The 13,994-nt window shown below is 40.9% G+C and overlaps 1 protein-coding gene across 2 annotated transcripts in view; it reads right to left on the reverse strand.

Moving 5' to 3' along the window:
* Positions 1–13,994, reverse strand: part of BPTF (bromodomain PHD finger transcription factor) — a gene marked incomplete at both ends in the record, with an annotated part of 152,889 nt that overhangs the window by 45,159 nt on the left and 93,736 nt on the right. For both annotated transcript variants that reach the window (XM_080713422.1, XM_080713423.1), the window contains 4 exons: positions 1,237–1,365; positions 2,142–2,266; positions 8,407–10,711; positions 13,514–13,693. In XM_080713422.1, coding sequence (XP_080569548.1) covers positions 1,237–1,365; positions 2,142–2,266; positions 8,407–10,711; positions 13,514–13,693 — 2,739 coding nt within the window. The remainder of the gene's footprint in view (positions 1–1,236; positions 1,366–2,141; positions 2,267–8,406; positions 10,712–13,513; positions 13,694–13,994) is intronic.

Raw genomic sequence — 13,994 nt, forward strand, 5'->3', positions numbered from 1 at the left:
CAGCTCAACTGAATTCCTTTTAGCATTATGTTTATTATTATTGTTTTGGTACTAGAAATTGAACCAGAGGCAATCTCCCTCTGAACTATACTCCCAGCTCTTTTTATTGCCTGCTTTTGAAATGGTCTTTCCAGGTTACTGAGAGTCTCACTAAGGTGTTGAGGGTGGTCATGAACCTGTGATCCTCCTATCTCAGCCTCCCAAGTACTGGGATTACAAGCATAGGCCAGTAGACCTGGCTCTACTATTAATACATTTGATTTGCATAAAATTTCAAGGCAGGACATTCATTGTTACTTGCAAAATATTGCTATCTTCTTTTCCATTATTTGTTATCAAATAGTCTTTCATATATATATTTATATTTATATTTTATGGTACTGGGGATAGAACTCAGAGGCATTCTACCTTTGAGCTACACCCCCAGCCCGATTTTTTATTTATTTGGAAAGAGAGTCTCACTAGGTTGATGAGTCTCATTACTTGCTGAGGCTGGCCTTGAACCTGGGATCCTCCTGTCTCAGCCTCCCAAGTACTGGGATTACAAGTGTGCACCACCACACCTGGCTAATTAGTCTTCCTTATTTGTGGCAAATTAATGTTTGATGAAAACATACTACTATAACCTACACATTCTCAAGAATAGGGACCAGATTTCCTTCTATGCACTTGCTACCCAGTGCCTACTATGAAGGCAGGTATAAATATTTCCTGAGTAACTGTTTCCTACACTGTTTCCATACTGATCATTGAAGTATTTTGCACTAGTTATAACCCTTACGTCCAAGAACCTTTATATATGGGACTCTGCACCTGCTGCTTGGACTACAATGAATCTGACAGAACGGGGGCTGCCTTTCCAGAGCTCATGACCTGGAGGCAAGCCACACCCCATATCTTCACTGCATGAGGTATTAGTGGAGCCCCCCCCCCCCCTTCTGTGGTACTGGGGATTGAACCCAGAGGTATTCTACCTCTGAGCTACACATCCAGCTCAAATTTCTTATTTGGAAACAGGGTCTCACTAGGTTGCTGATAGCCTCATAAAACTGCCAAGGCTGGCTTTGAACCTGTGCCACCATATCCAGCTCTTAAATATCATTTTAAAAACACAGTAGTCTGTAATGAAAAAAAAAAATCTTTTATGAAAAGCTGAATAAAGAGTTAAGGAAAAAAATTACCAAATTTCATAAACAGATCAATACCCAAAAAAAGAGAATTTTTTCAATTCCTTACCTTTTGGTGCTTCGGGAACTCCAATGGGGCAAATGATTTTCCTGATACAATATTCAGAACGAATGCCATAAGGCCCGACATCTCGCCTCTTAATTATTTCTGTTGTTGTGATTTCAGTTTCAGATGTTTCTATGGTGATTTAATTCACATAGTATTAATAGCCACTTAAAATACTTAGAGACTAAAAAGATATAATATCTGATGCTTTAAAAAGAGACACATATGGAATACACTTTTAGAAATGTGGCTGATTAATGACAACAGGATCACTGCTAGATGGCAACAATACTGAGTTTCTTCCACGTGGAAAAATCTCAAATGAAAAAAAATGCTGTAGGGTGAAGCTAAGCTGTGTAGTCAGATAAAAACTCTAGAACCAAAGCAACAAGCACGAAGGTTTAGGACTCGAGCCTTCAATGACCTCTCTGCCACAGGAACTGCCATCACTCGACACCGAGAGCGGTTCATCTCTGATGACACACCGGAGAATCTCCACCTTCCTCCAGGCCACCAGGTTGTACGGCATGTGCCAAAATTAAGCAAACCTGTATTTCTAAGCCGTGTGTGTGGCGCACACTTATAACCCGAGCGCTTGGGAGGCTGAGACAGGAGGATCACACAGGTTCAAAGCCAGCCTCAGCTATTTAGTGAGGCTCTCAGCAACTCAGTGAGACCCTGTTTCCAAATAAAGTATAAAATAAGTCTGGGAATATAGCCCTGAGGTAAAAAAGCCCCTGGTTCCACCTCCAGCAAAACACACACACACACACACACACACACACACACACACACACACACACACACCATCTGTATTTCCATAAATAACAGAGATGCTTACAAGTAATTAAGTGGTCAGGTGATTTTTTTTTCTTTTAAACTTAAAGAAGACAATCACTCCCCCTTACCTGTCCGCGTAGTTCCTCCTCCTGGCGGAGCCTTGGCTGCCATGTCATCCCATTTCAAACTGGCCCAGAGCAAACGTAACATCAGGCTCACTCCTGCTAAGGACTTTACGGTTTGAAGTCTATACCTGAAAGAATAATCCAAGTAAAACTATATATATATAGAGAGACAGACAGACAGACAGACAGACAGACACACACACACACACACACACACACACACACACACACACACACACTATTCAATATACACATACACTCACTCTCTCCCCATATTGCTATTACAATGAAGGATTGTGTTTCTTGTTTTCATAATGACTTCAGGACTTTGGCATTATTTGTTGCTTGAAAGAACTTTTTGTTCCTAGGCTGAACATATATCTAACAACTTTAAAAGGGTCTATGTTATCTGGGCATCATTGTGCACGCTTGTAATCCCAGCACTTGGGAGGCTGAGACAAGAGGATCCCACAGGTTCGAAGCCAGCCTCAGCTACTTAGTGAGGCTCTCAGCAACTGAGTGAATGCCATAATATGTAAATTGAGGATATGTTATTGTAATATTAATATAGCAACATCTTGTGAAGATTTTATGAGTTAATCGAATTCTAAACTATGTTAGAAAACTATAAAGGAGTGTAAATTGAGAAATAACTATTACTATATGTAATAAAGGAGTTTTAAAGGTTAAAAATCATAATTTGCTTAAACAAAAAAACTGAAAATGTTTATATTTTCTCAAAAAGCAAAACAAAACTAAAAACACTTGGAAATCTAGAGTAAGACCTTCCCAGTGGAAAGAGAATTTGTAATCAAAGAGTGGAACTGCTTCATAACATGAATAACATGATGATTAACACTGTCAATGTACTTTTGGGATTCTACAATGAATAATAAGACATCATTAGAAAAAAGACAATACTATATTAGTTTCCAATTAGAAAAAAAAAAAAGAAGTCTCTGAGCCAGGCATGGTAGTACAACCCTGTAATCCCAGTATTGGGAGGCTGACACAGGTTTGAGGATAGACTTAGCGAGTAGTGAGACTCTCATAAACCTAGTGAGACCCTGTTTCAAAATAAAAATGAAGCCGGGTGTGGTAGCTCACACTTGTAATCCCCATGCTTGGGAGGCTGAGACGAAAGGATCACACGGGTTCGAAGCCAGCCTCAGCTACTTAGTGAGGCTCTCAGAAACTTAGTAAGACCCTGTTTCCAAATAAAATATAAAAAAAGGTCTGGGAGTATAGCCCAGAGGTAGAAAGCCTCTGAGTTCCAACCTCAGTACCACCAAAAAAAAAAAAAACAACAACAACAACAACAACAAAAAACAACCAACAAAACAAACACACAAACAAACAAAAAAATAAAAAACAAAAAAATGAAATAGGTCAGGTGTGGTGAGGTACACTTGTATTCCCAACATTTGGGAGGCGGAGACAGGAAGAACTCAGGTTCAATCCCCAGCACCACACACACACACTCACAAGAAAAATAGGATTGGGGGTGTAGCTCAGAGATGGAATGCCAGTGAGTTCAATCCCTAGTACCACAAAAAAATATATCTGTTCCTGTTTTCTTCTAAGCACTGTATATGAAGCCGTTGAATATTTTTATGCTTTTAAAAAATACTAAAAACACATTTCAAAAATGAATTTAAACCAGGTGTGGTGGCGCACGCTTGTAATCCCAGCATTTGGGAGGCTGAGACCGAAGGATCTCGTTTCAGGGACAGCCTCAGCTACTTAGTGAGGCCCTCTGCAACTAAGTGAGACCCTACTTAAAAATAAAGAATAGCCGGGCGTGGTGGCGCACGCTTGTAATCCCCGTGCCTAGGAGGCTGAGAAAGGAGGATCACGCAGGTTCAAAGCCAGCTATGCTGGCTTAAGAGACCCTGTTTCCAAATAAAAATATAAAATAGGTCTGGGAGTGTAGTTCGGATGTAGGAGGGCTTCCAGGAACCCCAGTACCACCAAAACAACAAACAAACAAACAAAAAATAAATAAATAAAAATAAAAAATAGCCGGGCGTGGTGGCACATGCTTGTAATCCTAGCACTCAGGAGGCTGGGACCAGAGGATCGCGGTTCTCGGACAGCCTCAGCTACTACTTAGTGAGGCCTTCTGCAACTTAGTGAGACCCTGTTTTAAAATAAAGAATAAAAAAATAGGGCAGGGGGTATAGCTCAGAGGTTGAATGCCCTGGGTTCTATCCCAAGACCCTCAAAAAATAATATATAAATAAATAAAATAAAAATAAAGAATAAAAAATAGGGCTGGGGGTGTAGCTCTGAGGTAGAATATCCCTGGGTTCTATCTCCAGTACCGTAAAAAATAGAAAAAAAAATGCTCTTTAAAATGGAATTCAGTATAAAAATAAAGCAGCCCTACGCTGTTAATTCTGTATTTGGATTTTTAGATTATTACATATGTTGTTGACATTTTCACACTATGTAATATGAATATATTGGTTGGCTGTGGTGTAGAGGAATCCTAGAAATGCAAAGAATTTCCTCTATTAGTAGATATAGACAGTAAATCTCAAGAAAACTGTGCATTGGAAAGGCAATATTTTCTATTATTATCAACAAACTGAAAGAATGACACTGTGAGAAAGGGAAAGCTAGCCAGAAGGTGGCTCCGGCTTCTGAACGTCTCAGCCCCACCACTGACGCCTTCATGTACTCACTACGGTACCATCCAGTGGTACTCTACGCTGGACAGATTAAACCTTAAACGAGAGGGGAAAAGAGGAAGGTGCCTGTCACTTTCAGAGCACAGCCTGGAGAACTCTGGTCGAGTGGGAGAAAGCCAACACCCATTTATGTGGAAAGAAAAGTTTACTTTCATTCTTTTCCCCCCACTCACTCTCTGTGATGAACAGTTACTTCAAAACGTCTCTATTTTATTTTCTGTGGTACTAGGATTTGAACACAGGGGCATTCAATCTCTGAGCTACACCCCCTACCCTATTTTTCTTGTGTGTGTGTGGTACTGGGGATTGAATCCAGGGGAGTTCTACCTCTGAGCCACACCCCAGCCCTATTTTATTTTTTTGTTTGAAACAGGGTCTCACTGAGTTGTAAAGGGCCTTGTGTTTCTGAGGCTGGCTATGAATTTGCAATCTTCCTGTCTCAGCCTTCCAAGTGCTCGGATTACAAACACATGCCACTGTGCCTGGCTTCATTTTAAAATGGGGCCTTTCTAGGTTGATGAGAGTCTCATTACTTTCTGAGGCTGTCCTTCAACCTACAATCCTCCGGTCTCAGCCTCCCAAGTCCTGGGATTACAGGTGTGTGTGTGTTACCATGCCTGGCTAAAACACCTCTTTTTTAAAATGGAAATGCCAGGGGAGGAACACACTTCACGCTCAACCACTCATTCAAAAAATAGCTGACACAGCTTGGCGGTTGAGTGCTTGCCTAGCATGCACAAAGTCCTGGGTTCAGTGTCCAGTACAGACCCCTCTATAAAAAAGGTATGTGCTGGAGAAACAGAAATGAACTAGAATCTGCTTTGTTCTCAAGGAACTGGGGGTGACAAGTGATTTGGCCCAGGGAAGGAGACCAGAGGTTTGGCAGCCTCTCAAAGGACAAGTTCAGGCTATGGAATGGCAAGGGGCACACACACCCTAAGGAGGAAGTGTGTAGGTGCACACAGTTTTCTCCAGACACATCCAGTGTTACTGCTGGAGGGAAGGGTGTGGAGGTGTAGCAAGAGAAGAACCGACATAAAAGAGGAAGTCAGAAGCCAGAATGTGCTGGGCCAGATTAAGGCTTAAAGGAGAGCATAAAGCATCGCACAAAGGCCCACAGTGTCAGGCAGGCGTACGGGCAGCACTTGTCACGGCTGCAATCTCCTGGGACGGAGGTCCTGCTACTACTCCCCTCCCTGCCCTTAGCCCTCACAGAAGGGCCCGGGTGGTCGCAGCTGCACTGGCCTAGGGGGAGGCTCCTCCTGGAAGGACTAGGAGGAGGACACCGAGGGGGAAGGAGGCTCTACTGCCTCTGTGAGGCAGACACTGCTGTTTTCATACTAGTCAGCCTGAACATTAAATAAGATCACACATGTGCTTCTGGCATTATTTTATTACTATTCTCTTTTTTTTCCCCTGAGGCTGGCCACAAACTACGATTCTCCTGTCTCAGCCTCCCAAATGCTGGGATTACAAGTGTGCACCACCATGCTCAGCTTCTTAGCTCCTATTCTAAGCAACAAACATTTGGTTCAGGTATTAGTATAAAAATGCATTTCACATGCATGATTTTTATAGCAATAGATTTTAAAAAATACATTCTAAAGTTAAGAATAACATATATTTATATTTATCCATTTTGCCATTAGACAGAAAGGATTATGTTTGTCTCAATTTCAGCATGTATTTGAAGGCAATTATCTATTAAAAATGTACAGGAAGGTATTTTCTTCTGTTAAAAATGAGAAATTAAACAGATATAAATTGTGGCACAGTGCAGATTAAAACATTGTTATAAAAGGCTCCTGAAACCAGGCTGTGCAGAGAAGGGCCCTGAGCACCACGTGTTTAGGACTGGTGCCTACTTCTTGTGAGTTCAGAGAGAAGTACTTCCCAGTTGAGACTACCTTCTACTTCAAAAGAGAAAAGAGCAGAAAGGCCAGCCTCACAACTGTCAGGTCATTTTAAAGTATCTGTACACAGTAACTTTTCCAGTGGGAAAGAAGTTACCTGCAGGACAGTCAAGGATACATTTTGGGACCACTCTCAATGAAGAAAGCAGAAAAGTGCAGAGTAATCCTACAAATCCATGAACTGTAATGAAGAGTTCCTTGATTCCCTGCAGGATTCTGCAAATCCTTCATTGCAGGCCCTGCAGAAAAATTGTACTTTTCAGCTGTCTCTATTGAATGTGTAATGGAGTGATGATATTTTATTTCAAATCAAAAGATGAGTTACTAAAAGTTGGCCATACAAACTATAATTGGTTGTATTAGTAAATTAATTCCTTTAAAGAGTACTTATTAACATTCTTTTCTGGTCTTTTCTGACATGAGCTGACTATAATATAAAGGACATAAAAATATTTGTGATTTTTTAACTCAAAGAAACTGGGAACATATTAAGAGACACACAGAAATGAAGTTTTAAGAGAGCTGAAGTCAGCTCAGTAACTTGTTGAAATAATCTTCTCAGGAATCTGGCAAAATTTAACTGCAACTAAGAACGATGCTGATTTCTGAGCACGTTCCCCCAACTCTTATGCTTTCAATTATAAGAGTAAAGAGGTGAGGAAAAAAAGACAAAAAGGACAAAGCAGGACAAGTATGTGCAATGTGATATAGCAGATAAAGTCCTACACTGGGATTTCAGAAATGCAGACGCTCACCCTGACTGCCTCTCTGTACTCACCCCACGTGTCTATGAAACCATCTCTAAGATCCCTTCACAACAGAACATGACATGACTTTACAGCTGCTGATGCTTCATATTTACGATTTGTCCACTCAAATCTAAAGTGCCCAGAAAAAAAACCTTTTTGTGTGTGGATCTGGGGATGGAACCCAGGGGCATTCGACCTCCAAGCTAGACCCCCCCTGCCCTATTTTTAATTCTTTATTTTGAAACAGGGTCTCACTAAGTTGCGGAGGGCCTCACTAAGTAGCTGAGGCTGTCCGCAAACTGCGATCCTCTGGTCTCAGCTTCCCGAATGCTGGGATTACAAGCGTATGCCACCACGCCCAGCCCAGAAAATTTTAAACTAAGACTATTTCTGGGTTTCAAAACATTCCAAAGGAATCTCAGAATTTACCTTCCTTAATAACTGAGAACTCTATAACACAGGTTTATCATGTAAATAAATTATATAAGGGAGATTTCCACATTATGATAAACTTTATAGAATTCACAGTTTCCTTATCTCTTATGTTTTTATAATTGACCTAGAAAGTTGGTGAATCTAATTCTGTGGCTATCCTGTTCCTAGGTCAAACAACTGGGCAATAATTTGAAAAGTCAGACACAGAATGACCAGGTTCACAAGTTCCTTCTGTCCTGTGAAAGTTAAAACTGAAATTCATTTTAAAGAATTCCCTATAAACATTTTTCTCTAAGTAAACTTTTCTACTTACCAGCTAGCTAAGTTGGAGGCTTTCTGTATCTTACTTCTAATTTCTAACTTTGGCCATTAAATAGGTTCTTTCTTGTCTTCATTCTATTATTTTATTAGAAATGAGATACTTTTATAATTCTTTAAAAACTTTCTCCCTCCCTCAAATACATTTTAAAGTACATACCTCCAAGTAATACCAAAGGTTGGTCTAGGAGAAGGATATGGCCATATATCCAAGGCAGGTTTTGCATTGTAATTAAAATAAGGAACTTCTCGAATTCCACCTTTTCTGGCCAACTTTTTTAAGTCATCATTAGGCAAAACAAATATGCTCTTCTTGCTGCTTTTGGTAACAAACTTTCTATAGGATGGCAGAGCTGTACCTGAACGCGCCTTCTTAGGTCGGGAGAATTTCATGAGTTTCACTTTGTCTCTCGTGGAGTACTCTTTGCTCACGGTCATCGAGGCCACCAGGGTGCCCCCTGCCGTGCTCAGCGAGTCTGCCACTGTCGTCGTAACCACAGTCTTGCTTTGCTCCTTTACAGAGATGATGTCCACGTCGCTGCCAGTGGAGGGCGTGGACAGCTTTGTTACTGTCGTGGTGGTGGTTGTGACAGTGGATTTGGCACAGTTTTCTGTGGAAGAGAGCACGGTCTGTGTGCTGCCTTTGGCAACCTTGATCACGGTTTTGGATTCAGTGGCCACCATGGATGTCGTCGTGGTGACCTCTGTGATGACAGTTTTTCTTCTGGATTCTCCGTTCAAGTTTTCCTCTTTGCTGGTGGGAAGACCGTTTTCATCAGTAAAATCATTGCTCAGATTAGATTCCTCTCCAGAAGTCACAGGTGATGAAGTGACTTTCTTTTCTTCTGAGGTTTCAATTTCCATATCTTCTACCGGACTGAATGAGTTGCTGGCAGGACAAGATGGCGGAGGCGTGATAGTCCTCGAACCATCCGGTGCTTTGGTTGGTGGTGGTGTCTTGGGGCCAACTTGGAGATTGCCTTCAGCATCTGAAGAACTCAGTAACTGGGAATTTGTACCCAAGTTGTTTTTTTCACTGAAATCTTCCATGATGACATCACCATTAACAAATGGCTTTATGGCAGCTTCCTTAGCAGTCAATGACTTAATATCATTTTCAGGGATTGTTTTATTTACATTATTAACCTTTGGTTCAACATTACCACTTATTACTTTACTTTCAGGGATACCTTTCAAGCATTCACCTTTCAAATACACTTTAGGTTTCTTCTCTTTTCCATTTATTTGAAAGGTGCTTGCTTTCTGTCCTTTCTTTTCAGACTCTTGACTTTCATTGTTCCTTCTGTCCGTGCTGTTTTTTAGACTTGGATGATCAACACATCTGGTAACTGGTCTGTCCTCCGCCTTGCGCAGACTTGGCTTTCTGCCATTTGCTTCAGACACCTTCCCCTGCTGCCCGTGAGAACAGTCTCCAGTGGTCTTCCCACACTCGCACTGCGAGGGCTCCAAGCTCTCAGGCCCTTGCTGCGGGGCTAGGAGCTGCTGAGAAATGCTCTCACCGCTATTCTGAACAATCATATCTTCTTCACTGCTGTCCTGAACAGACATGGTATCAGAACTATTTTCCAGAGTACTATTACATTCAGAGTCACAGCCCAGTTTTTCATCCAAGTCCATTGCTTTTGACAGTGATGGGGCATCTCTGTCGCTTGTACTTTTAGATACTGATGGAAGTAGAGCACTCTCAGAAGCAGAAACACTGTTGTCTTTACCCCCTTGTATGAGTGGTTTTTTGTTCTTATAGATCAAGGAACCAATATCATCTGCATTGGCTGATTTAGAGTCATCAATGAAAAAATCACTTCCTTTCATTTTAATCTTACTGAGTTCTTGGCCTTTGCTGGCAGGTTCAGAGAGATTCTCACCTATGTCATTTTCAATAGAATTTTGATTCTGATAGTTAATTCCTGAACTCTGACTGGAGACATCATCTAACACTTCATCTTTTGGATAAGGTTTGTTTGTGGTAAGACTAGGATCGTTGGTTCCAAGGGCTGAGGGATCATTTTGTAAACACCCCTGAATCAAGTCCTCAGATTTATCATTACCCGCATGAGGGCTTTGTTCTTGTCTCGGCACGTCACTATGACACTCTTCTTTTGCTTTTGTTACTACAGGTGACTCATAGAGACTTTTTGAAGGACTTGGAGAAGACTTTCCTGTACACTTAATTCCACTTTCTAACTTCAGCTTCTCATGACGCTGTTTTTCTTCCAGTGTAAACTGTTTAATTCTCCTTTCAAGAAGTCCATCTAGTTTGGATGATTTTATTTTCTTTTTGTAACTAGTCCTTAGGTGAAAACCCTCACTGACATTGACCACATCTGGTGGAGAACAACATTCCTGACAATTTAGATGAGGCTCTGCTTTTACATCATCATCTACTTCCATGGGTTCTTCCTTGAAAGATTTATCATTGTTGGAATCTAAAAGTTCTTTTATTTCTGTGAAATAAAGACATTTATATAAGTATGATTTTTTACACAAAAATAAAAATGATATTTTATGTCTACAAGTAGTTATTTTTCTTATTTTCACACTAGAGCTTAAAATATCTATATATTCAAAGGTCTTGATTTATGATTAAACTAGGTCATAAATAGAGCCAAACATTATAAAAGGTTGAACACACATATTCCAGATATTTTAATTATTTTGTGGTACTGGGTATTGACCCCAGGGGAACTCTTACCTCCGAGCTACAGATCCAGCCCTATTTTTTACTTTAATTTGGAAACAGGGTCTCACTAGGTTGATGAGAGTCTACTTCCTGAGGTAGTCCTCCAACCTGTGATCCTCCTGTCATGACCACCAAAGTACTGAGATCACAGGTGTACACCACCAAGCTCAGCTCAGATATTAAAATATTCTGATATTTTCTCTGTATATGGTACTGGGGATTGACCCCTTGGAAATTCTACCTCTGAACTATACCCTCAAGCCCTATTTTTAAATTTTGAAATAGGATCTTACTAAGTAGTTGAGGCTAGCTGCAAACTTGAAATCTTCCTGTCTCAGCCTCCAGAGTACTGGTACTACTAGCTTGCACCACCACTCACAGCTATTCCGATTCTTAGTATCTAAAAATAATGGAAACCATACTGCAAAATTACTTAGTATGAGACAGGCTATTGGACAATTCAGTATTCATTTTATAAGCTGGGATTGGTGGGACATGCTAATCCTACTACTTGGGAGGCTAAGACAGAAGGATTGCAGGTTCACAGCTAGCCTCAGCTACTCAGTGAGGCACTCCACAACTTAGTGAGACCAGAATAAAAATAAAAAAAAAAGGGAAAGGGGGAGGCTGGGGGCATAGCTCAGAGGTAGAATGCCCCAAGTTCACTTCCCAGTACTAAAAAAAAAAAAAAAAAGAGTTTATATAGTCTCAGCTCTAAAATACCTTTAGGCACATGCATTATCTAGCTTATATAGCTTTTTGGGGTTTTTTTTGGTGGTACTGAGGTTCCTGGAAACCCTTCTACCTCCGGGCTACACTCCCAGATCTATTTTATATTTTTATTTGGAAACAGGGTCTCTTACACCAGCGCGGCTGGCTTCGAACCTGTCTCCGCCTCCCAAGCGCAGGGATTACAAGCATGTGCCACCACACCTGGCATGCTTATATAGTTTTTTAAAGAAAACTTTTTGAGCCAGGAATGGTGACGCACACTTGTATCCTTAGTACTTGGGAGGCTGAGACAGAAGGATTGCACATTTTTCAGCCAGCTTCAGCGACATAATGAGGCCCTCTACAACTTAGTGAGACCCTGTCTTAAAATAAGGAATAAAAAATAGAGCTGGGGGTGTAGCTTGGAGGTAGAATGCCCCTGTGTTCAATCTCCAGTACTGACAAAAAAAAAAAAAAAAAAAAAAGGTTAAACATGGTGTTGCCATATCAATTAGAATTCTATTCTATGCCAGGTATGGTGGCGCACACTTGTAATCCCCGCGCTTAGGAGGCTGAGACAGGAGGATCACACAGGTTCGAAGCCAGCCTCAGCTACTTAGTGAGGCTCTCAGCAACATAGTGAGACCCTATTTCCAAATAAAATATAAATAAATAGGGCTGAGAGTATAGCCCGGATGTAGAAAGCCTCTAGGTTCCACCCCCAGTACCACCCAAAACAAACAAAATAAGGAATAAAAAATAGGGCTGGGGGTGTAATTTGGAGGTAGAATGCCCCTGGGTTCCACCCAAAAGTACTGCCAAATACTCTTACTTACAAATATTCTTACTTACTGCCAAATACTCTTACTTACAAATAGCTCTTAGAAGTGAAAACATTACTTGTAGAAGCTAAAAAATGGAAACAGCTAAGTTCACCAACTAATGACTGAACCAATGACTGATAAATTGTGGGTATTAGTACAATAAAGGACTATTTGGAAAGAAAAAGGCTTACACAAAGTACTGACATATACTCTAATATGAATGAGCCTTGTAAACATTATGCTCAGTACAAGAATCCAGCCACAAATAATAGCATTCTGTCTGATTCCATTTAAGTGGAATGTTCACAACAGGTAAACCCAGGGACAGAGAAGCAGCTGGCAGCGTAATGCGGGACAGGGAGGTGCTGCTGGTGAGCACAAGGCTTCCTTTCCAAGCGATGAAAGTGTTCTGAAAATGACTGTGGTAATGGTTGAACTACCCTGTGGATATACAAAAACCACTGGACCTACGTTTTAATTAGGTGAATTGTATGATATGTACATTGTGTTTAAACAAAGCTGTTACAGCCGATGTGGCGCCACACACTTGTAATCTCAGTACTTGGTAGGCTGAGACAGGAGGATTGCAGGCTTTCAGCCAGCCTCAGCTATAAGGCCCTCTGCAACATAGTGAGACCCTGTTTCAAACTAAAGAATTAAAAATAGGACTGGGGCGGGGCGTGGTGGTGCTCGCTTGTAATCCCCGCGCTTGGGAGGTGGAGACAGGAGGATTGTGCAGGTTCAAAGCCAGCTGTGCTGGCTTAAGAGACCCTGTTTCCAAATAAAAAAGTATAAAAATAGGTCTAGGAGTATAGCCTGAAGGTAGAAGGGTTTCCAGAAACCCCAGTACCACCACCAAAAAAAAAAAAAGGGACTGGGGGTGTAGCTGGAGGTAGAATGTCCTTGAATTCAATTCCCAGTACCACTAAATAAATAAATAAATAAATAAATAAATAAATAAAGCAAGCTGTTATCAAATCAGTGCATGCACGCCTACACACCCCACCGCCCTTCACACTCAGCCCTCTTACCTTGGTCCTTTTTTTCAGTAACCCTTGAGATATCCATTTCACTTTGGTCTGTTCCTTTTGTAACATCTGAATCTGGGACTTCACCCTTCTCAGAATCAGGCTCTGTTTTTATTTTTTTTGGACTTTGTGGACTTTTCCTTTTATCTGATTCATCCATATTTTCATCCGTACTGTTTTTGGCTAAAAAGAACCATGTATACGGCAATTGCAGGTATTTCCAGTAGCTTATATTTTATTATTTTCATTAAGACAAAACAAAAGCAGGAAGTACCATAGCTCTTAAATTCAAATTGCTCAAAAAGAACCTTATAAGTCAGTCAGTAGTCTCTCCTTCTACATGCTATAAGAACCCTGATATTTAGACATGGAGGCACATGCCTGTAATCCCAGTACTTGGGAGGCTGAAATTTGATTATTCCAAGTTCAAGGAAAGCCTCAGTAAAGTAGCAAGACTCTCATCAACCTATATATATTCTATTTC

The sequence above is a fragment of the Muscardinus avellanarius genome (assembly GCF_963383645.1).
Source record: "Muscardinus avellanarius genome assembly, chromosome: 16".
Lineage (NCBI taxonomy): Eukaryota > Metazoa > Chordata > Mammalia > Rodentia > Gliridae > Muscardinus > Muscardinus avellanarius.